We start from the raw sequence: 24157 nt of genomic DNA, 5'->3' as shown, positions 1-24157 counted from the left end.
TGAAGGCGTCACACTTGTTGAATGACCGGCCGCAACCGTGATTTATTAGTTCCATTAAAACTGCAGATGGCGCTTTTTTTTTCCCTCTCCGACAGATGGCGCAGTCACACCCAAGCGAGCGTGCACCAGCAATTACGCCCAGTTCGTTCAAATGAGTAATTAACGGACCTTAGGAAAAGATAGCAGGATGATAATGGCGATAATGTGATCGTCGGCATTTTGGGGCTCGCGCGAGTTAGCGGCTGCGGCGTCAGACGAACACGGGCTGAGGGAGGCCGGGCTGCCGCGCACAGGCTGCAGCGCGCGTCAGTGAGCCGTTGACGAGGCGCCGAGAGACGCACGCACAGCCCGGGGCTCCGACATGGCTCAGGACGGAGCAGACATGACGGAGGAAACCGAGTGCATGATAGACAGAGACGCGGCGAGGAAGCCGGCGAGCGGGGAGTCTGCCGGGAACGCGAAGGAGATGCGGGCGGTGGTGTTGTCGGGCTTCGGGGGGCTCAACAAACTCCGAGTCACCAAGAAGCTGATGCCCGAGCCGCAGCGTGGCGAAGTGAAGATCCGCGTCAAAGCATGGTAAATAGCTATTTTCATGATAATGCATTTTTGCACACACTGCATACGAACGTCGAATACGGTGCTGTAATAGTATCGCACCAAAAGCCACAGGTTTCCCCCCCAAAGCCCCCTACCCAACCAAAATACTGTCATTTCATTGCCCGTTTTATTCCCATTCAGCCATTCATTGTTTCGGCCGAACTGCTGCATTTGACTCCCCCCCCCCCCCCCAAATAGTGGCAAAGTTCAAGAAAATACAATTGTAATGTTTTGTATTCAGGGAGACGCACTGACGGATGAACGTGCCCTTGCATTCACTCATAGTTTCTAATAAACGTGATCATGTTCAACATGCAGTACTACTTACTGTACGTTGCCAACAGTACAGCAGTGACTAATGTAGTATGTCTGCACTAATCTGTCACATGATTAGGTCAACTGAGAGTGTCCATTTCTCCATGACATGTAGCAACATGTTTGATATTGGGTACTGGATCATACTGAGGCTGTATTTGAGATTTTTCTTTCCACCAAATGACGAAGCCATAAAAAATGCTGGGGATGCTGATGCTACACCTCTGTCCTCCTACGAGAAAAAAATAAAATGCTCCCATACTCACCAGGAATCTGTCGATACGATAACTGGAAGGAAAATTATTGTGGTATTGTGGTATTGCAATTGCCTTGGTAGCATGTCTTTGTTATTTTGATCATATATTGTTCTTATTCGGTGGCACGGTGGAGCAGCTGAAAAGTGTTGGCCTCACAGTGCTGAGGACCCGGGTTCAATCCCAGCCCCGGCTGTGTGGAGTTTGCATGTTCTGCCCGTGCCTGCGTGGCTTTTCTCCGGGTACTCCGGTTTCCCTCCCACATCCCAAAACATGCACCATTAATTGGATACTCTAAATTGCCCCTAGGTGTGATTGTCAGTGCGGCTGTTTGTCTCGATGTCCCCTGCGATTGGCTGGCGACCGGTTCAGGGTGTATCCCGCCTCCTGCCTGATGATAGCTGGGAGAGGCTCCAGCACTCCCGTGACCCTTGTGAGGATAAGTGGTTGAGAAAAAATGGAGGGATGGATCCATCTTGATTTCCATCATCTCTGATCTATCGCATGTGCTCCTTTTACACAATGCCCACTAGTGTTCGGATTGAGACTCCACATAACTGAAATACCTTGTGTTACAGGCTATATCCATCCATCCATCCATCCATCCATATTCTTTGACGCTTATCCTCATGAGGGTCACGGGGATTGCAGCTGTCAACGGGCAGGAGCCGGGGTACACCCCGAACTGGTTGCCAGCCAATCGCAGGGCACATCGAGACAAACAGCTGCAGTCACAATCACACCTAGGGGCAATTTAGAGTGTCCAATTAATGTTGCATGTTTTAGCGATGTGGGAGGAAACTGGAGTACCCGGAGAAAAGCCACGCGGGCACGGGGAGAACATGCAAACTCCACACAGGCGGGGCCTGGATCAAACCTGGGTCCTAAGAACTGTGAGGCCAACGTTTTACCAGCTGCTCCATCGTGCCGTTACAGGCTATATTTAATGTGTAAATACTGTTACAAATAGATGCAGTTAAAATGCCAGTTATGACAAGATGTTACCTTTGAGTATGACAGCAGGCCGTGCTCAACAAAGGTTTGTGTCTTTGAACAATATTTGATTAAAATAAAACACATTTTCATCACAAATGCAAGACATAATGGCACTATAAAGAAGTTGTTTGCAGTAAAATGGTACCCAAAAATAAATAAAAGTGGAATCGCTGCATCCCTAATAGTACTGTATCTCTCTGAGCTACCAGGCATGAGAATTATTTGATCTTCACCAAATTCCCAACACATGAATTCCCATGCGCAATGATCCCATGTATTGACTTTTTCAGCGGTTTAAACTTCCTGGATTTGATGGTTCGTCAAGGAACTATTGACAATCCTCCTAAACCTCCGCTTGTTCCTGGCTTCGAATGCTGCGGGATCGTGGAGTCCGTGGGTGAAAACACGCAAAGATTTGAGGTAGGTCAAATTGAAGCGCTGGGTGCTACTTATTACTGCACACACAGTACGCATGCAGTGTCTGTCTGGAGTGGTGGAAAGTAACAAAGTACAAATATTGCACGTAAGTCTTTTCGCCATGTGTAGTTTTTTTTATGAAGCATTATTTTTCGGGGCTACCTTTTTTAAGGAACAGCAACCACATGGAGAAACATGAAACAGAAATGATTTAATATTTTCGGAGAAGCAAGATATTCCACCGTCTCAAACTTGTATTTTGTCGCGGGCCACATTGTAATTATGATTTCCCTCAGAGGGCCGTTATGCTGAAACCATAGAAATCCTGAATCGCCTCATCATATTTACACATGAAATTTATGAGCTAGTTATGGAATCAGAAATCAAGCGTAATGGGGTTTTCAACCATTTTTTGTGTTTGGTAACACAAAAATCCTTAGAATAGCTCAACATTATCATTTATGATGTATGACAATTTGAAATGTTGGGACATATTTTCACAAGGATCCCAGATTTTGACAGTGATGATTTGCCTTCGCGGGCCACATAAAAGCGTGTGGCGGGCCGCATCTGGCCCCCAGGCCTTGAGTTTGACACCATTGTTTCAACGTCTGTCACTTCAAAATGTCTTCTAAATTTGACACAGCACCAAGAACAGTGTAAACAACCCTCCCAAATTAAAAAAAAAAAAAATTCCATTCCATAAAATGAGACTTCAAAATCATGAAAAATCAAGATGTCGCCTCCACGCTCAAATATTGTATCAATTGTCAATCATATTCTATTACTACGACCTGAAAAAATGGATGGTACTACGTCTAGCATCTTATTCATGCCTATATAAGTACCTAGAGTCACTGATGGTGTGGTTGTACACACGCCTGCCTTTAGTGCGGGCAGCGTGGGATCGATTCCCGCTCGGTGATGGTGTCGATATCCGCCCTGTGACTGACTAGAGACCAGTTCAGGGTGTAGTCCGCCTTTCGCCCGAAGCTAGCTGGGATAGGCTCCGGCTTTCCCGCAACCCTTACGACGATAAGCGGCTTGGATAATGACACGACATAAGTACCTCCAATCGTCACTCTTAACTTTCGCTGCATAATGTGCATGCACTCATGGCTGACAACGAGGCGCTCTATGCTAGTGGAGTATCTAAAGGGAAGATGTACTGGCGGGTTTTAGGGATGGCTAGCTCGAATTTTATGTCGCAATTGCGCTAGATGCGAAGGAAGACGGTCAAGTTCCGAAATAGGGAAGGGAAGGGGGCAAAATTTAAATAGTGGAAAAACCTTCACGCTACCATCACTTTTCTATTAGCTGTGTTAAAATGTTTTCGACAATTTTGTTCACACACGTATCAAGTATTCAGAAACAAATCTGTGAATTCACTTCACCGTGTTTTTAAGTACACAAAATGAGTACTTTTGTGTTTGTCTGTGGCACGTTTCTTCCAGATCGGAGACCGAGTGGTGGCTTTTTCCAATTACAACGCCTGGGCGGAGGTTGTCTGTACCCCGGAGGAGTTTGTCTACAAACTGCCGGACGAAATGACTTTCGCGGAAGCCGCCGCGTTCGCGCTGAACTTCGTCGCCGCCTACATGATGCTCTTCGAGGTGGCCAACCTCCGGGAGGGAATGTCGGTGCTGGTGCACTCAGCCGGTGGTGCTGTCGTAAGTCAATCTCGATAAACTGACAGTTCGTACGGACCACCAAACTTCCTCCAGTTCTTGATGTGTCAGTTCCCAGATCGGATTATTAACTCCACCTGCAGAATGTGAAGTATTTTGCTCTAATATGAGTCGTTTCAGAACTGTGACATTGCTCAGCTCATTTAGACAAAGGCTAGGAAAACTATGGCGTGTGGGCCATGTGCGGCCCGCTCAATTCTTTTGTCCGGCCAAGCGAGCATTTACATGATCAAGAGTACTGTTATATTGTTACATTTATCCATCCATCCATTTTCTTGGCTACTTATTCTCACAAGGGTCACAGGGAATGCTGGAGCTTATCCCAGCTGTCAACAGGCAGGAGGCGGGGTACACCCTGAAGTGGTTGCCAGCCAATCGCACGGCCCATAGAGACAAACAGCTGTTCTTACAATCACACCTAGGGGCAATTCAGAGTGTCCAATTAATATTGCACGTTTTTGTGACGTCAGAGGAAACCGGAGTGCCCGGAGAAATCCCACGCAGGCACGGGGAGAACTTGCAAACTCCACTCAGGCGGGGCCGGGATTGAACCCGGGACCTCAGAACTGTGAGGCCAGCTGATCCACCGTGCTGCCTGTTACAATAATATCATGGAATTTTTTTTCCCCATAAAATTGGTTCATTAAAAGATATTGAGTATCTATTATTAATTTTGTATTATTTACCTCAATTAATAATCTATTAATTTATCTTGACATTTAATAGGTTATTTATGCACTTAACTGTAATTACATTAAGCCAAAATAATTTAGGGAAATATAGCATGATTTTTTAAGCATTAACAATCACAATGTTATGTGTTAACGAATACTTAAATTAATTTAAATGTGCATTAATTATATTAAATGAAAAGAAGTTCATATTTTAGTGATGAGCTGGGTGTGTTTAAACATATTAATCTACTATTTCCAAAACCAAAATAAATATGATAGTCCTTTACGCATCAGTCAATGCCGTCTAGACATTTCACTTGCAGATTTTATACAGTAGATGACAAACAGGAACGTGACGAGATCTGCAAAAATCTCCCCGCAGAAGCACCCGAAGCGATCACTGAGGATGCTGTGGCAAAAAAGAAACAATAATAAAATATACAAACCCATGCACATTCGGCTTGCACATGCCCAAATCCTGGACGCTTTCCTTAATTAGACTAATACCCAAAAAGTCAGGCGAAAGCTGAAGATTTTCAGCCCATCGTCATTACCTCCATTGCGCATGGAGAGAGTTCTAATTGATCTCCTGACCTCCACAGTTGCCGGTGAACTAAATCCTCTGCAGTGCGCCGAAAAAAAAAAAAAAAGCAAAAATAAAAGGAAATGAGGATGCTGGTGACTTTGCAAGACACAAACTTAAAGCAGCTCTTGTTTGCTGAAACATATCCAAGGGTTCTGTTTGTTGACATCAGTGCACCTTTTATATCTCCAAAATCTTTTTTGAGGGAGCTGTCACATGTATTAATATTATTATTGTTGTCATTTGTTCAAAATTGCCCGATACTCCGGATGCTCTTCTTTCTTGCTGCTGTCAAAAAAGTGCGCGCTAGTGTCCTTTCACTGCTGCTATTTTTACTTTTTACAAATGTCTTCACGCTTAATGATGAAAGTTTGAATTTGGTTAAATACACGGACAACATAGCCGGCCTGCTACAAAAATCGGAGACTTTCGGTCATTCCTCGTACCTCAGCTATACTAAGGCCCTTAAAGCAAGACGTCTGGACTGCCACCTGAAAATCAAAATGGATGGAAAATTTCAAATTAGCCCGCAGTGATTCATTCTTCTTGGTTAATTATGATCTTAAGAGTTTATGTATTTTGCGCATATTGAAAGAATCTTAACATTTCCTATCTGGGCTTGGTTTGATCACTTTAAAAATGGACCTTTCCGACCTGTCAATCACTCGTACAATAATAGCCAATCAGATAGCCGGATTGTCTTAACCCCTGGCTTGACACGCCCCTGCCGCCATGTTGTCCCACAAGCAATGCTGGTTGTCAGTAGCGTGCGCTTGGAAAAGTTAATGTTACGTAGAAAATGATCCTCAAATGCGCTTGGGGAACGTGCAATTCTGATGAAAGACATCCTTGACAAAGTGTCTATGATGGATTAAGAGCGCACGTACGTGAAAAATAACAACAAACATAAGGCTGTATGTTCGAAGGTAAGAAAGGTTATAACATGATATGCTTGTATCACATCAGACTTTTAAGACAGAGCACTGGATTCGATTACGAGCCAAGTCAAATGAATACACCCACTCACTTCGACAGACTGCAATATTACTCGTGATCTTGCCAAGTAAAAAGTACTCACCCTGCTTTACATGCGCAGTACGATTCCACTATTTTATCCTGTTGGATTTCAATGAAGTTTGTGAGGCGTCAAATTTTTTTGCATCGATCGCCAACATTTCGCTGTGACTCTGACATTGCGTCCTGCTCCGTCCAAAATCTTAATTCCATGTACATATCTTTGCGTGAAATAGTTGAGACCTCTCTGTGGAACTCACTTGGACAAGTCTGACGCATTTGGGGAAAAAACATACCCCAATATTATCTGGAATACGCGAAAGAGAATCCACTTCAAACATGTTCTGTTCACTCGCCATTTTGGAAGCTTGTGGGACGTGGCTAAGGGGGCGGAGCTTAAGATCGCCATCGGAAAGGTCCATTGTAAGTGTAAATGTGGCAAAATCCCAGAAACCTCTGGCTCACATTTGCATTGATAACATGAGACAGAAAGCTTGGTGAATCCTGGGAGACGGCTCTCGTCCTCCCGCTACCGAGCTCCCCTGGCTAAAGTTAAATATGACTATATATATATATATGTATACCAAATGCCATCACATTTCAATTCTACAGAGTGAACAATCCACATGAATGACCAGAACTGCTCCATCATAGTGTTTTACTTGATTTTACCAGATCTTATTTTACTGTCACAAGCCATCAGTGCGTTGGAGGACCCAAATGCAGGACTCCGAGGCAAAGGCATAATGTTCAGTGGGTTTTATTTCAGAAGCAGTGTCCCGGTGCAAACTCAATGAACTGGCAAATGCCAGTGACGAAAATTCCAACATAAATACATGGTCAACGAATGTGCCGAATGCGCTACAGCTGCGACGAGTACCAGAGGCGGCACTGCCCAGAACAGTGACCAGGCCACGCCCCTCCTGGCAGTGCTCCAGCCCAGCTAATGACATTTACTTTTATGCCTATTGTCAATATATCTTATATATATATATATATACACACACACAGTATATAATATGTCCGGGTTTAAATTCTTTGTGCTCTTTGTCTTCTGCGTTGGTGAGCCAAAGACAATTTCTCAACTCAGCGGACATTAGACAATCATTCCATTTTATTCTAGCGTAAACATCTGTTCGTTAATCACGAAGCCAGTCGCAGCGGTCGTTCCAAGGGATGCTGCAAATTACAAGCATTTGAGAAATACACCACGTCTGTGTAATGAGGATAAATATGGTTTCATATGCAATTATGCATTCTGCTCAGTTGTGCATGAGCACTCTGGCAGCTGCTGGTAAACGGTTGCACATGTGGTTGTTCTCTTCAGGGTCAGGCTGTGGCTCAACTGTGCTCCACCCTACCCAACGTCACCGTCTTCGGGGTCGCCTCAAGTTCCAAACACTCCGCCATCAGAGATTCGGTGACTCATCTCTTTGACAGGAACGCCGACTACATACAGGAAGTCAAAAAGTAAGCTTGAGTGACAACAGGTTGCCGCGAGGGCCTCTATTTTGGGATTGAACTGGAATGCCGCTATCGCGAAATGGCAGCCTGTTGCCATAGCGTACGCTTCGCAGAGCCAGGTTCACCTGTTTAGTGGATCGCCGTCACGGTCCCCATGGCAACAAAGGATTTAACCCGGCGGAACAATGGACGTCCGCAATTGAGCCAATCAGGTGCTGATTTATCATAGCCTGGAGTCGGAAATCTTAACATCAAATCGGCTACTTTACTTCCCGGCTCGTTCCGCTTCTTACAGTTTTAAAAATAGCACACGTTCCGTCAATACAACTCTCCACCATACTTTATGCCCCCCCCATGAATAAATATATGTATTATTACTCGACAGTTTTAAATAGCAATAAACCTAATGGTTCATGTTTGCCGTCTGCATATCAAGAGTGGTAGTGGATTAATTTGCCTCTCATGCCGCTGAACCACGCACGCATTCCACGCAGGATCAAGACTAGGGTACAATCAAACAAGTGTGCTTTAGAAAAAAAAAAAGGAATCACAAGACCACCAAGCAGTTTAGGTGTCCAGACCTCAAAACAGAACGTGAAGAATTCAGGCCCCCGTGAGAATGGCATGCCTTTCATTTTTTAATAGACGCGCTTTCAATTATTTGAATTCAGGGATAATGATCACTTGAGGTGTAATTGACATATGTAATTCAATATGCAATGCGGATTTTATAACAAGAAATCAATCCAGTGATCCAGTCCACTAGTAGACCCCTACCAAAACAAAGCAAAGCAATTTTATTCATCAAGCACATTCCTGACATAATTTAATTTGTTGTTCTTTACATGATTAAATGTTTAAAAAAGTTTTAAAAAATATATAAAAAGGACAAAATATGCAAATATTGTATGTGTGTACGAAACATACAGTGCAAGAAAGATAATTTAAAAGTAGGAATTCTCTAAAACGCTCAATCATAAACATGAGAAAAAAAGAAAAATCGTTAACCTGGATTTAAAACCATTGACACTTGGTGCTGATTGGACGTCTGACTGCAACATCCATTTGTTAGCAGAATAGCAGCAAAGCGCTTGCTTTGGACTCGGTGCACGATTATTTGTCTGGAGACCTCAGAGCCCACATTGCTGCCACACCAAAAAAACAAAAACAAAAAAACAAAAAACCGTCGCTATCATGATATTTTTCACATTATAATGTGATTAATTACACGTTATAATGTCAACCATTTCATGTTATAACGTGAAAAGTTTCACATTATAATGTAATTCATTTTATGTTATAGTGTGAAACTTTCATGTTATAACATGACATGCTCTACATAATAATGTGGTTCGTTTCATGTTATAATGTAGATTTGTTTAACGTTTTAATGTAGAAAATAATAAATAAATACATTTCACCCCTCTTCACCCCCCCCCCCCCCGAAAGGCAATTACTTCCAGTTCCACTCCATGTTCTACTCCATTACCACATGTTCTTGCTCCAAGCATAAGAGGCAATCTTCGGGTACACCACGACTCCGTAAAAAGCTACCCAAATCCATGTTTTGTTCAACACTCAATGAGAGTCATATCACGTTATAACATGAGTGATCTTTTTTTTTTTTTTTGGGTGTGGCAGCAGTAGGCACTAATGTGAAATGAATTATGTTATAGCCAGAAATTACGGAAGCGTAACATCCGTAACCGTACGAAATCAATTATGTTATAACCTGAAATTATTCAGTGTTATAACTTGTAATTAACCACATTATAATGTGAAACATATGTTATAACATGAAACATCTGCGTTATAATGTGAAACATATCACGTTATAATGTGATAGCGCCTTTTTTTTTTCTTTTTTTTTTGGTGTGGCAGCAATATGCTTCCGTACTACTGGGTTTATGTTAAATTCACATTTGTTTCATATATTCAGTACCTCAAGCATTTTGTGATTTATATGCCAGAAGCAGAACTTTAAAATCTTTTCTAAAGATGGAAATTGAACATTTGAACTGGTAGAATCTGCTCAGTTATATCGTATTGAACTTAGCAAGTTCAATACTTTGTTCTTAAACATTAATTTAGGTACAGTTTGTATTTAATGTTTATTCAAACCATTACGGCATAAATGTTAGATGTTTCCATTCACATAGAATTTTATTATTTACTTTCCCATGAGTGAAACGTTGCGTCGCGTCTGTTTTTTTAGGATATCTTCAGAGGGAATAGACATTGTGCTGGACTGTCTATGTGGGGAAAACACAGGAAAAGGCCTCAGTCTCTTGAAGCCCCTGGGAACGTACATCCTCTACGGTAAGAACTACAAATTATACTGTAAAAAGTATAATTCTCATCTGTAGCTGTTGGAATATTTTGCTCCAGTTAGTCGACAAGATTGATTGTAGGAAAACTAAAAAAAAAACTACTGTACAAAAGTAAGGATGCAATTGATAATGTATTGCCCGTAAAAAGTTCCATAATGTTTACAAATAAAAACAATTGAAGATTAAGGGTAAATGTCTTTAAAAGTTAAATACAACTGAACTGTACTTAAAAACGTATTGCACATAAAAAGTAAAAAATGTGGACAACTGTAGTTGACGCTGATGGTGAAAGGAGTAATTGCCAATCAAAGTCGGTCAAGTATCACCTGGCTAAGCTTTAATAACTAATGCGCCATACATAAAACATAGCCTGACGATGAAATATTGTACAGTATATTCTCAGTCACAGCTGAGCCTCTGCTAATCACTTTGATTCCCATCAAACCTCAAGATTTAAGCAACACAATTACCAGCCAATTAGCATTTATTGCCGGTTACATGTGCAAAGGTGTGCTTGCACACATCCCGAGGTCCAAAAGGTGCCGGTCGGTCCTCCTTCTCCCCCTCCTCCTCCTCCTCAGCCTTCATGCTTCGCTCGTTATTGTCCAGTCACCTCCGCTCACCCATCAGCACGGGACACGGCAATCCTTTTATTTTTGTTTTTCCAGGCGCATCGAACATGGTTACTGGGGAGACAAAGAGTTTCTTCAGCTTTGCAAAATCCGTGAGTCAGCGATTCCGTCTCTCATTGTCATTTGAAGCGAAGCAGTTAGCCCACCGCGCGAATGACACGGTGAATTATCAACTGAATCGTATCTTTCCGACATATGCAGTTGTTTTCTTCCAAGTGGTGGCAGGTGGAGAAGGTGAACCCCATTAAACTGTATGAGGAGAACAAAGTCATGGCAGGATTCTCGTTGCCCAACCTCCTCTTCAAGCAAGGACGATCGGATTTGGTGAAATCGGTGATGGACAAACTGCTGTGCCTCTACAACCAAGAGAAGATCAAGCCGCTGGTGGATTCTCTCTGGGCTCTGGAGGAAGTAAGAGTCATAATCAAATCGAAGAGCTCTGTTAGAAAACATCAATCCTCGATACCGATAATCACGTTCGGGGTTTCTGCAGTGGCAGGACCGGCAGATGACGTCATAGAGCAGGGGCGTCGAAGTCATTTTGGCCGCGGGCCGCATTGTAGTTCTGGTTTCCCTCAGAGGGCCGTGATGCATGTGAAATCATAAAATCTTGAACCGCCTCATCATATTTACACATGAAATTTATGAGCTAGTTTTGGAATCAGAAATCAACGGTAATGGAGGTTTGGAACTATTGTTGATGTTTGGGCCCACAATGTTGCTTGCAATATCCCAACGTTGTTATTTATGATATGACAGTTTTAAATTTGAGTTCAGATTTGAACAAAAATCATGGCGTTGATACTCATAATTTGCTTCGCGGGCCACATAAAATCACGGGGCGGGCCGGATCTGGCCCCCTGGCCTTGACTTTGACATCTGTGTCATAGAGTGATCACCAGTAGTAAGTAAGTTGTAATAAGCCAAGGGAGCAAAGTGATTTTCTAAAAGTAGTCTTCTCACCAATTTTCAAATGTCAAGATGTTGTGATTTTAAAAAGGTAAACGATTTCAAAATTCTTTCCATCTTTTATGTGGCTTTTAACCTGCCCAACTAAAAAAAAAAAAACAAACAGTAAATATAAACAACTGACATATTGTAGTTGCATACTCATCGAACTTGGCTGTGTTCAAAGTGAACAAGTAGCGTTCACGCTCATGTGATCTAGAATGTGGGCACAAGAATAATAGCGGTCAAGGTTTGCATAAAACCGTCAGGACTCCAGACACAGAACAATTACCGGTACTAGAGGGTGTGCACACTTCTGCAACCATATTCTTGAAGTTCATTTTTAATTCCCCTCTCAAAAGGATAAAAATCAAAGTGAGTATAAGTCACACCAATGGTGCAAATGGTCTTAAAATTATTTATCTTGGACTCATTTTATATTACAAAAACGTGACATTAGAACAAGGGTGTGTCGACTTTTTATATCGACTGACTGTACAGACCATGGGCAACAAATAGTCCGGTGTCACTCTCGATTTGTGTGGGGTGCTGTCAGCTGTGGATGTTCTCCCACAGATGGTGGGTAGGTTGTGCATCTTCCCGCCGCACAATTACTTCACTCCTACACAAAAACCGACGAAGCGCACGTCAATCACTTCAACGCGAGTCGTAAGTTGCTAGCGTGAAAAATCTTCGGCTTCACACAGTTACAGACACACTTCGTGTCCTGTCTGTTCAGACCAAAACCTGGTGCACCATTTAAATCACAACTCCAATGACGTGCAACTCCCACAACATCTCGGAAGGAACTACGATGAACCGTGATACTCGTGTGTCTGTCATAAAATCTTCTGAAATGTTACATCTGTCTCAATTTTTGATTTTGAAGTGGAACGCCATTAAACAAAAGCTGGGTGGACGCCCCTGAGTCTAGGCAACTACAGTATTGCCAGTCTTATCTGAAGTGTTATGAAACTCAGGATGAGTCATTCACAAATGTCAACGCAATTAAATCTGAAAATGTGAAGTAGAGATCTATTCCTGCTTTAACGCAGACATATTTTTAGCTGCACATCCTGTAGCTTGTGTGGGCAAGCGATCACCTATGCTCACTTGTGGCTGTGGTACTATAAAATAAATAAAATACCATCCGACCGTCTAATTTCCATACCTCCTATCCCAGGTGATTTTGGGTGACGGACTGTGTTTACCGTGAACTTATTACCTGTCAATCACGGGGTGATGGCGGACACGGCGTTGACCAGGAGCGGAGTCGGGCCTCGGCAAGTTGCTCAAAAGTACTATACGCCATTAACTAAAAACATTAATTCTGAACGCATCCAAGTTAAACACATCCATCCATTATCAATCGCTTTTACGGGTCGGGGGGAAGTACCTTCAGCAGGGATACCCAGACTTCCCTTTCCCCGGCCACTTCTTCCAGCTCTTCCAGAGGGATCCCGAGGCGTTCCAAAGCCAGTCGAGAGACATAGTCTCTCCGGTGTGTCCTGGGTCGTCCTCGGGGTCTCTTTCCGGTGGGACATGCCCGGAACACCTCACCAAGGAGGCGTCCGAGAGGCATCCGGATCAGATGCCCAGCCGGATCATCTGGCTCCTCTCAATGCGGAGGAGCAGCAGCTCAAGACTGATCCCCTCCCGGATGACGGAGCTTCTCACCCTATCTCTAAGGGAGAGTCCCGACACCCTGCGGAGGAAACTCATTTCAACCGCTTGTATCCGGGATCTCGTTCTTTCGGTCATGACCCACAGCTCGTGACCATAGGTAAGGGTAGGAACAGACTATAGATCGACCAATAAATTGAGTTCTTTGCCTTAAGTCTTGGCTCCTTCTTTACCACAACGGACCAGTACAAAGTCTGGATCATTGCAGACGTTGGACTGATCCTCTTGTCGATCTCACGTTCAAATTTTCCCTGACTAGTATGTAAGACCCCAAGATGATTGAAGTTCATTTGAAGGAGGAGCGGGGTTGGTTCTCAATCCTGACCTGAAGAGGGCACACCACCCTTGTCCAACAAGAGACCATTGTCTCAGATTTGGTGGTGGTGTTCCTCATCCCAGCCGCTTCACACTCTGCTGTCACCAATGAGAGTTGGAGATCCCGGCTTGATGAAGTCAACAGAACAACATCATCTGCAAAAAGCAGGAATGCAATAGTGAGGCCACCAAACCGGACCTCCTCTATACCAGGGCTGTGCCAATGAATTCTGTCCATTAAAGTTCTGAACGGAATCTGTAACAAAGGGCAGCCTTGACGGAGTCAAACTCTCACCGGAAACAAGTCTGACTTACTGCCGGCAATACGGACCAAACTCTGACACCGGTCGTACAGGAACTGAACAGCCCATATCTGGATCACTGCAGACGCCGGACCGATCCGCTTGTCGATTTCGTGTTCCAATCTTCCCTCACTAGTCAGCAAGACCCCAAGATGCTTTAACTTCTCCTGGAGGAGGAGCGGGGCAGGATCTCGATCCTGACCTGAAGAGGGCACACCACCCTTTTCCAACTGGAGACCACGGTCTTAGATTTGGAGGTGCTGTTCTTCATCCCAACTGCTTCACACTATGCTGCGAACCTCACCAGTGAGAGTTGGAGATCCCGGCTTGATGAAGTCAACAGGACCACATCATCTGCAAAATTCAGAGATGCAATAGTGACGCCACCAAACCGGACCCCCTCTATGCCTTGGCTGTGCCAAGGAATTCTGTCCATTAAAGTTCTCAACGGAATCTGAAACAAACTCCAGCCTTGACGGAGTCCAACTCTCACCGGAAACCGGAACTTACTGCTGGCAATACGGACCAAACTCTGACACCAGTCGTACAGGAACTAGACAGCCCATATCTGAGGATCCGGTACCCTATACTCCCGAAACACCCCTCGCACGATTCCCCGAGGGACACAGTCGAACACCTTTTCCAAGTCCACGAAACACATGTAGACCGGTTGGACCAACTCTCATGCACCCACAACGACACAGCTGAGGGTATAGACCTGGTCTGCTGTTCCACGGCCAGGACGAAAACCACATTGCTCCTCCTGAATCTGAGATCCGTCTTCCAAGCACTTGACCTCGGTTTGATTCATACCTTCTCCAAGTCCACAAAACACATGTAGAGCAGTCGGGCCAACTCTCATGCACCCACAAGGACACAGCAGAGGGTAAGACCTGGTTCACTGTTCCACGGCCAGGACAAAAACCACACTGCTCCATCTTGAATCTGAGATTTGTCTTCCGAGCAGTTGACCTCGGTTTGATTCACACCTTCTCCAACTCCACAGAACACATGTAGACCAGTTGAGCCAACTCTCATGCTCTCACATGGACACAGCTGAGGGTGTAGACCTGGTCCCCTGTTCCACGTCCAGGACGAAAACCACATTGCTCCATCTGAATCTGAGATTCGTCTCCCAAACGTTCTGACCTCGGTGTGATTCCTGGCCAGCACATGCGTTAAAGCAATGTTTTCTTTGCAACGATTCATTGATTTTCTTACGTCTGGAATGCAGCCTCTTTCCAGGGAGTTCTCCACATTCACGGCGGCTCGATCCCACGTTCCAAAGTGTACGAAATCTCCCCAGCACCCTACATTTTTATTCTAACCCGTCAGCAAGCACTGCTCCGGTATGTCACCGTTGAGCTTCATCTGGCGTGCGTGTGTTTTTCTAACCTTCCGTTGCTGACTTCAGGTTAGTGTTTTCCGTGCTGGGAATCCATTTTGTTGTGGTCATTAAACCTTGGCAGAATTTGGGGCCCATTCATTGAACACGGGGATGGGGGGGGGGGGGGGGGTGCGTGTGATGCATTGTCAGGGCACATTCGGCCTCATTTGTTCAGATCCCTGTAAGCAGAATTTAGAGCCTGATTGTTTCTGTGTTGACTACGGTAACCTTTTCTTGCTGCTGGAATGAAAATCTGTGGGTCATTGCGTGCGGCCGGATGCTGCAAATCGTCAGCTCCCGTCAGAAATTACGAGCTATAGCAGTGATAAAATTAGAAATGCAAACATTAATAGAAAGCGATTTGGTGTTTGTTCACGATAAAACGCATTAGACCAAATAATGCATTCCGCACCAGAGCACGAGATCACACATTTGACCCATTTTTACTCTCGGCCGGTGTTATCCTCGACAAATGATTTGGCTTCCGGACAAAGGGGGAGATTCACTCGTCTCCCTCTAATGAGATAAAAGTTGTATTTTTCTGTGATCTTTTCCCCCTTCGGTAATGTTGGCAACAAACAGACCTCTCGTGCAACAATATGTCAGTTTTATCCGATGATAAAAGCTTTAAAATCAGTCTAATGGTGGACTTGGGAGGCCGTTCTCATGGTGACCCAAGACCCTACTTTGCTGGTCTCTATTAGTGGATTAATGTCAGCTCGGCCATCAGTGCTAATGTTCATGTGTTTTGCACTTACCGTACATTTATATGGTTTGACATATTGACAAATGTACTTACAGTATGTAGCTTTATTGCAGTTTATTGATTACATCACAGGCGATGCCGAGCAAGAGCTCTTTGTCTTTTACGTTTTATTATTTTTTCAAAAACTGACATTTACTTCTTTGCCAGGTTAAAGAGGCCATGCAGAGAATTCACGACAGAGGCAACATTGGAAAACTCATTCTGGATGTCGAGAAGTCGCCGACTCCTTTGGTAACAGAAATTTATCTCATGACAAACATTAAATTCCAAAATCTCATTGTGGAAAACACATTTGCGTCTTATATCAAGTAAGCTTGTAATTTAAAATACATATCTCAAATTATCTTTCCCTATTGAAATGAATGAAAACGTCACTAATCCGACCCAGCCTCCCGATAAAACATAACAAAACATTATGTGATGTGTTTATTTTAACAGGAAAAATGGCTCACCACAGTTTTGTCCTTATTAAAAACATACATATTGGGGAGTCACTGATGGTGTAGTGGTACACACGCTTGCCTTTGATGCGGGCAGCGTGGGTTCGATTCCTAGTCAGTGATGGTATCGATATCTGCCCTGGGACTGACTGACGACCAGTTCAGGGTGTAGTCCGCCTTTCGCATGAAGCTAGCTGGGATAGGCTCCGGCTTCCCCGCAACCCTTGTGAGGATAAGTGGCTTGGATAATGACATGACATGACTAATATGATTGACTTTAGTAGATAATGTCAATATCCATAATGTAATAACTACAGTACATATGGATATAAATGAAGTAAGCTCCAGTAATATTAATCGTTTTTCACAGAATATAAAGAAGATGCCCGTGAGTATTGTTATAATTTGTCTACATGTGTTGCTGCACTATTTATTTTCGATTTGGTTCAATTCATTGCTTAAAGGGTTATACATGAAGCAATGCTATTTTTTTAAGATCATCTAATTTACGTGACAACCAAATATCCATCCATCCATTTTCTTTGCCGCTTATCCTCATGAGGGTCGCAGGGAGTGCTGGAGCCTATCGCAGCTGTCAATGGGCAGGAGGCGGGGTACACCCTGAACTGGTTGCCAGCCAATCACAGGGCACATAGAGAGAAACAGTCGCACTCACAATAACATGGGCAATTTAGAGTGTCCAATTAATGTTGCATGTTTTTGGGATGTGGGGGGAAACCAGAGTGCCCGGAGGAAACCCATGCAGGAACGGGTAGAACATGCAAACTCCACACAGGCGGGTCCAGGATTGAACCCGGGACCTCAGAACTGTGAGGCTTTACATCTAATTTATGTGACTACAAAATATGCAACAGATAATTCTTTTTGTTACATGTTTAGTTTGACAGTAAACCTCAACAAGGTGGCCGATTTTATTTATTTTTGACGGCATGTGTCTCCAAATAATCGTCAGTCAGACCACTTGTAAATTGAGGTACCACTGTATATGCAATCCAGTGAAGAAAATAAGTATTTGAACACCCTGCTACATCGCAAGTTCTCCCACTTAGAAATCATGGAGGGGTCTGACATATTCATTGAAGGTGCATGTGCACTGTGAGAGAGATAATCGAAAAAGAAAAATCCAGAAATCATAATGCATGATTTTTTTAACGATGTATGATTGCAAACCGGGTGAACAACTACAGGAAACCTTTGACCTCTGTAATTGCAAATAAAGGCTACTGTACCAAATATTAACATTGGTTTACCTCAGGTCTTCAAATACTTATTTGCAGCTGTATCACACAAATAAACCGTTAAAAAAAAACATACATTGTGATTTCTGGATTTTTCTTTTTAGATTCTCTCGCTCACAGTGGACATGCACCTACGATGAAAATTTCCGACCCCTCCATGATTTCCAAGCGGGAGAACTTGCAATATAGCAGGGTGTTCAAATACTTATTTTCTTCGCTGTATGAATAACAATAAATAGTGAATGACAAAAAAAAAAAATACAACTTTAACCATAACAGGTCAAACCTTAATTATTTTCAAAATGTAGAAGCAATGTCTTTCGAAAAAGTAAAACTGTGTGTATATACAGTAAAACGAATGTCATTGTGCTTTTATGTTGAGTGACTGCCGGACCAGTAAATCCATTTTTTTCACCCCCCCCATCAGATGGCCAGTGACAGTACTGAGACAAGCGAAGCGGGGGAGGAAGAAGAGGAGGCGGAGGGGGACAATGACTGCAAAGAGCGCATGCCTTTTATCCATTAGAGCTAACCGAACATGCCGTGAGGTGTCCCTCGCGGGGTTACCTTGTGAGGTCGCGCTGAGCGAGTTGCGCAGTGTTTGTGCACGTAATGTACTCATTTTAGCATTCATCTCATTTGTTACCTGTTGCTACTTGCAGATAAGAGTGTTGGTGAAAGGATGTTTTTTGTTACGCATGTGTAAAGTATGAATTGCATTGTTATGCGATGTATTTTTTTAAACGATCTAGTGAGTCACTTTAATTCATAATGTGAGTTATTAAAATGCAGCTAACCCCGCTGACCTGCTTTAAGGATTTAACATGTACTGTAGTCCGTTTTCTATTTAGTAGAAAATCTATGTTTAACAAAACATATGCTAACAATCATCCCTGTACTTGATGATGGCAAATGAAGTGAAATATTAGTTAGGGCAGAAATTCATACATCCAGAGAATGTTATTTTTAAGCATCCCAATTGGTGCGCACCTTGTTGTGTCATGGGATCACACGTGCCTTGTGTTTGATAATTGAAATGTTTTCCCTAATGTCAGACTACCAAGAGAACACATTTACTGTCTTTAACTAGCGAATTAAGACCCGCCAAAAATAATCATGTTGTACACTGAGAATGACGTTTAGTGAGACCTTTGTACACAGCAATTGGATTGATGAAAATCAGTTTTATCCATCCATCCATTATCTATAGCTTTTCCAGGTCCGGTCACAGGGGAAGTAGCTTCAGCAGGTATACTCAGACTTCCTTTTCCCCAGCCACTTCTTCCGGGTCTTCCGAAGAGATCCCGAGTCGTTCCCAGGCCAACCGAGAGACATGGTCCCTCTAGAATGTCCTGGGTCACCCTCGGGGTCTTTTTCCGGTGGGACGTGTCCGTACCACCTCACCAGGGAGGCATCCGGGAGGCATCCGGATCAGATGCCCCAGCCACCTCATCTGGCTCCTCTCAATGCGGAGGAGCAGGAGCTCGACACTGAGCCCCTCCTGGATGACCGAGCTTCTCACCCTATCTCGAAGGGAGAGCGCGGACACCCTGCGGAGGAAACTCATTTCGGCCGCTTGTACCCGGGAACTTGTTCTTTCGGTCATGACCCACAGCTCATGCCCATAGGTAAGTTTAGGAACTTAAATCGACTGGTAAATTGAGAGCTTTGCCTTTCGACTTAGCTCCCTCTTTACCACAACGGACCGATACAAAATCTGCATCACTGCAGTCGCTGCACCGATCTTTCTGTTGATCTCCCGCTCCATTCTTCCCTCACTCATGAACAAGACCCAAAGATACTTGAACTCCGCTACTTGGGGCAGGTTCTCATCCTCGACCCGGAGGGGGCATGCCACGCTTTTCCGACCGAGGACCATAGCCTCGGATTTGGAGGTGCTGATTCTCATCCCCGCCACTTTCAGTTTTATCATGAAACCTTTACCAGCACAAGTTTTATTTATAACTTGGTTACATAAATGGTGATATTTATAAAACACTGGGAACCATCAGGACATGATTTGAAAAGACAAAGTTTCCATCCATTCATTTTCTTTCCCCTTATCTGAGATTGTGTCCTTGGGGCAGTATCTTTAATAGGGAAACCCAGACTTCCCTTTCCACAGTCACTTCATCCAGCTCTTGCGGGGGGATCCCAAGGCGTTCCCAGCCCAGCCGTGACATGTAGTCTCTCCAGCGTGTCCTGGGACGTCCTGGGATCTCCTCCTGGTGGGACGTGGCCGGAACACCTCACCAGGGAGGTGTCCAAGAGGCATCCAAATTAGTTGCTTAAGCCAACTCATCTGCCTCTTCTTGGTGCTACTTTGAACCCCTCCCGGATGACTGAGCTTCTCACACGATCTCTAAGGGAGAGCCCAGACACCATGCGGAGGAAACTCATTTTGGCCGCTTGTATCTGGGATCTTATTCTTTCGGTCACAGCCTACAGCTCATGACCATAGGTGAGTGTAGGAACATCGGTCGACTCGTAAATTGTGAGCTTAGCCATTAAGCTTAGCTCCTTCTTCACAACATTGAACTGATACAAGGTCAGTATCACTGTAGACGCTGCACCGAACTGCCAGTCGATCTTCCGTTCCATTCTTCCCTCACTCGTGAACAAGACCCCAATATACTTGAACTCCTGCACTTGAGGCAGGATCTCATCCCCAACCCAGAGAGGGCACGCCACCCTTTTCCAACTGAGGACCATGGTCTCAAATTTGAAGGTGCTGATTCTCATTTTAAACACTTCACACTCGGCTGTAAATCACTCTAGTGAGAGTCAGAGACCACGGCTTGATGAAGCCAATAGAACCACATCATCTGCAAAAAGCACAGATGCAATATTGACGCCACCAAAACGGATGCCCTCTATCCCTCGGCTGCGCCTACAAATTCTGTCCACAAAAGTTATGAACAGAATCAGAATCACCTTAGCATAGTCTGACTGTCAATGGAAAGAAATACAACAATGCGAACCGAATTCTGACACTAGTTCTCCAGAGACAAAAGAGCCCATATCAGTGGGTTCGTTATCCCATACTCCCGAAGCATCCCCAGTTATCTTCCTGAGGGACACAGTCATACACCTTCTCCAAGTCTACAAAACACATGTAGACTTGTTTGGCAAGACTACCATTCACACTTTAGGACCCTGACGTTGGTGTAGAGCAGGTTCGCCGTTCCACGGCCAGGTCACAAATCACACTGTGCCTCCTGATTTTGAGATTTGACTTACCAACGGATCCTCCTCTCCAGCACCCTTGAATAGTCCTAACCAGGGAGACTGATGAGCCTAATCCCCCTGTAGTTGAAACACCCAATCTGCTATTGCAGAGGCACTGTCCCCAATGTCAAAGCGACGTTGCAGAGACGTGTCAACCAGGACTTGCTCACAACATCCAGAGCCATTCGGAACTTTGGGCGGATCTCATCCAACAACCCCTCAAAATATATTTCAGTCTGCCAGGTCAGACCGGCATCTTGAGAATATCATGAGAAAACAATATGAGAAATGAAAATAAATCAGACTTTCTGTTTTAAAAAAAAAAAGTCTTAGAGGATGAGGAGGATTTCTTCAGTCAGACTGCCATTTGGGAAAACCTTTTATTACCTGTCTGACCAAAGTTACTGTATTGACTTTCTGGTGCCTCAATACAAACGTGGCCTGAGAAAATGCTTATTTTTAGAATAAACATAACCCATCAACGTTTCAAAAATGTCATCAAATGCAGGGATTACTATTTAGAGGCCCTGATTATTCCCATGTATTATGTAATGTTTTTAATGTGTGTGTGCCATGTAACAGAAAACTTGAATCAAACTTTCACAATGCCAGATGTTACAAGTGTACAGGAAGTACCAACTAATTGAAAACAAGCTGTTAAACACACCATCAGCTCATTAAAATCAAAACTAACTTAGGAAATACCCAACATGGTCGAAATTCTTTCTAGATTTAACCAAGAAATTTGTGTAAAGTAGCTCATCACTTTTGAAATAAATCTGAGTATCAAGTAAAAATATATATGATATGTGTGCTTGTAAGAGAAAAGGAAAAGGCGCATGTTTTGGTAATTTTTGCATATGTATGTGTTAATGTGACGTCCAAATGGGGGGAAAAAAGGAAAAGACGAGTATCTTGGTTTATTTTTGGTTCTTTCTTATCTGTGGTTGAGTAATTTTGTCCCGTTTTGCATTCTTCAATTGTGGATTTTGTTTACATGAAAATAAATGGATACGCAAAGTAACCCACTGTGAAAGTCGTCATTTTGCAGCTTTTAATGTAATAACATAAGTTAAGTACATTAATTGGAGACTCTAAATTGCCCCAAGGTGTGATTGAGAGTGCGGTTGTTTGTCTCTATGTGCCCTGCGATTGGCTGGCGACCGGTCCAGGGTGCTCCAGAGCTCGCATGACCCTTGTGAGGATAAGCAGCTCGAAAATCTATGGATGGATGAATGAATAGAAATAAATATATTGGCAGGAAGGTAGTCTGGGGGTTTTGCCTCATGGGCGAGAGATAAAGCGTAAATTTTCGTGAGATAGTCCATATTCCCAAAACATGCATGTTAGGTTAATTGAATTGAAAATTCCAAATTGTCCATTGATATGAGTCAATGTGAGTATGAATGTTTTTTGTTTCCGTGTGTCCTGCGACTGGCTGTTGACCAGTCTCAGGTCTGCGGAAGTCAGTTGGGATAACACTTGTTGGATTCATTGTTTTATCGTGTATTTGTTTCCAAATTCTCCTTTGGTATTTATTGTTCTCCTTCCGAGCGGCTGTGCGAGCTGGAGTATGACCCAACGACACCCTGAGGAGTGATCCAACCCCTTGCTGACTTCAGAGCAGATCCTCCTCAACACCATCGTTATAAATATTTATTTTAGTATTCGTCTTCGTATTGTATTACCATCTATTCCGCCATTTGAATTTGTAACCTTGTAACCTTTTGTCCTGAGAATCTAGAAACTAAAAAAGGAGGGACAGCGGTAAGGCTGACTCAGAACGGGTGTTGGAGTTGCAGCTGGTCAGCCAAACCTGTTTCTCTCTGTACTGGCCAAATTGAAGACCTCTTCTCTCCCGTCATTTCAATTTGAGGTATTGTGCCATTTCTAGATCAGATAAATAACTGGATGAGCCAAAATTTTCTTCAACTAAATCACAGCAAAACTGAGACAATTGTTTTTGGCTATAAAGAAAAGAGAATTGGTGTTATTAAACACCTGGACTCTCTATCTTTAAAAACCAAAGACCAAGTCTGAAACCTTGGTGTTCTGATCGATTCCGACCTGACTTTCAACAATCCTATCAAATCAATCACAAAAACTGCCTTCTACCATCTGAAAAACATATCTAGAGGGAAGTCTTGTATGTGTCAAGCAGACCAAGAAAAGCTCATCCATGCTTTTAGTAGACTTGACCATTGTAATGGTCTTCTGACTGGACTCCCCAAAAGGAGTATTAAACAGCTGCAACTCATTCAGAATGCTGCAGCTCGCGTTCTGACCAAAACAAAGCAGTCAGAGCATAGAACTGCAATCCTAAAGTCCTTGCAGTGGCTTCCAGTCAGCTTGAGAATAGATTTTAAAGATCTGGTACTTGTCTATAAATCACTAAATGATTTAGGTCCTGAATACATGAAAGAAATGTTTACGGAATACAAAACCCAGTAGAGCTGTGAGATCGACTGACTCGGGTCAAATAGTGGAGCGCAGAGTCTAAAGCAAACATGGTGAAGTAGCATTTAGCTATTATGCTAAACACAAATGGAAAAGCAGCAGAGGTGACGTCAGACCCAAGTATGAATGTATTTAAATTCAGGTTGAAAATTCTTCTTTTTCTCATGCTTTTTAGAATACATCCACTTTTTGATCATATTACTTGCACTGTATGCGGTTTTAACTCTTTTTTTTAATATATTTTGTTTGTCATTTTTATTGTTTTTATCCTGTTTTAAATGTTTTATCTCTATGTTTTCAAATGCCTTTAATCATGTAAAGTACATTGAGTTACCTCATGTATGAAATGCGCTATACAAATACATTTGCTTTGCTTCATTTGCATATTTAGTCCAGCGGTTGGGTTTA

The 24157-nt window shown here is 43.3% G+C and overlaps 1 protein-coding gene across 1 annotated transcript; it reads left to right on the top strand.

Moving 5' to 3' along the window:
• The first annotated feature begins 121 nt into the window (after positions 1-121).
• Positions 122-22247, top strand: vat1l (vesicle amine transport 1-like). Its single transcript, XM_061815338.1, has 9 exons — positions 122-576; positions 2453-2582; positions 4034-4249; positions 7866-8008; positions 10218-10321; positions 11001-11056; positions 11181-11375; positions 16513-16596; positions 18492-22247. Exons 1-9 carry the CDS (start codon positions 362-364, stop codon positions 18588-18590), a joined length of 1242 nt encoding a protein of 413 aa, XP_061671322.1. The 5' UTR covers positions 122-361; the 3' UTR covers positions 18591-22247.
• Positions 22248-24157: the final 1910 nt, after the last annotated feature.

Source organism: Syngnathoides biaculeatus, chromosome 3, assembly GCF_019802595.1.
Source record: "Syngnathoides biaculeatus isolate LvHL_M chromosome 3, ASM1980259v1, whole genome shotgun sequence".
NCBI lineage: Eukaryota > Metazoa > Chordata > Actinopteri > Syngnathiformes > Syngnathidae > Syngnathoides > Syngnathoides biaculeatus.
The sequence above is the reverse complement of the archived record's forward strand: the minus strand, read 5'-3'. Positions and strand labels throughout refer to the sequence as shown.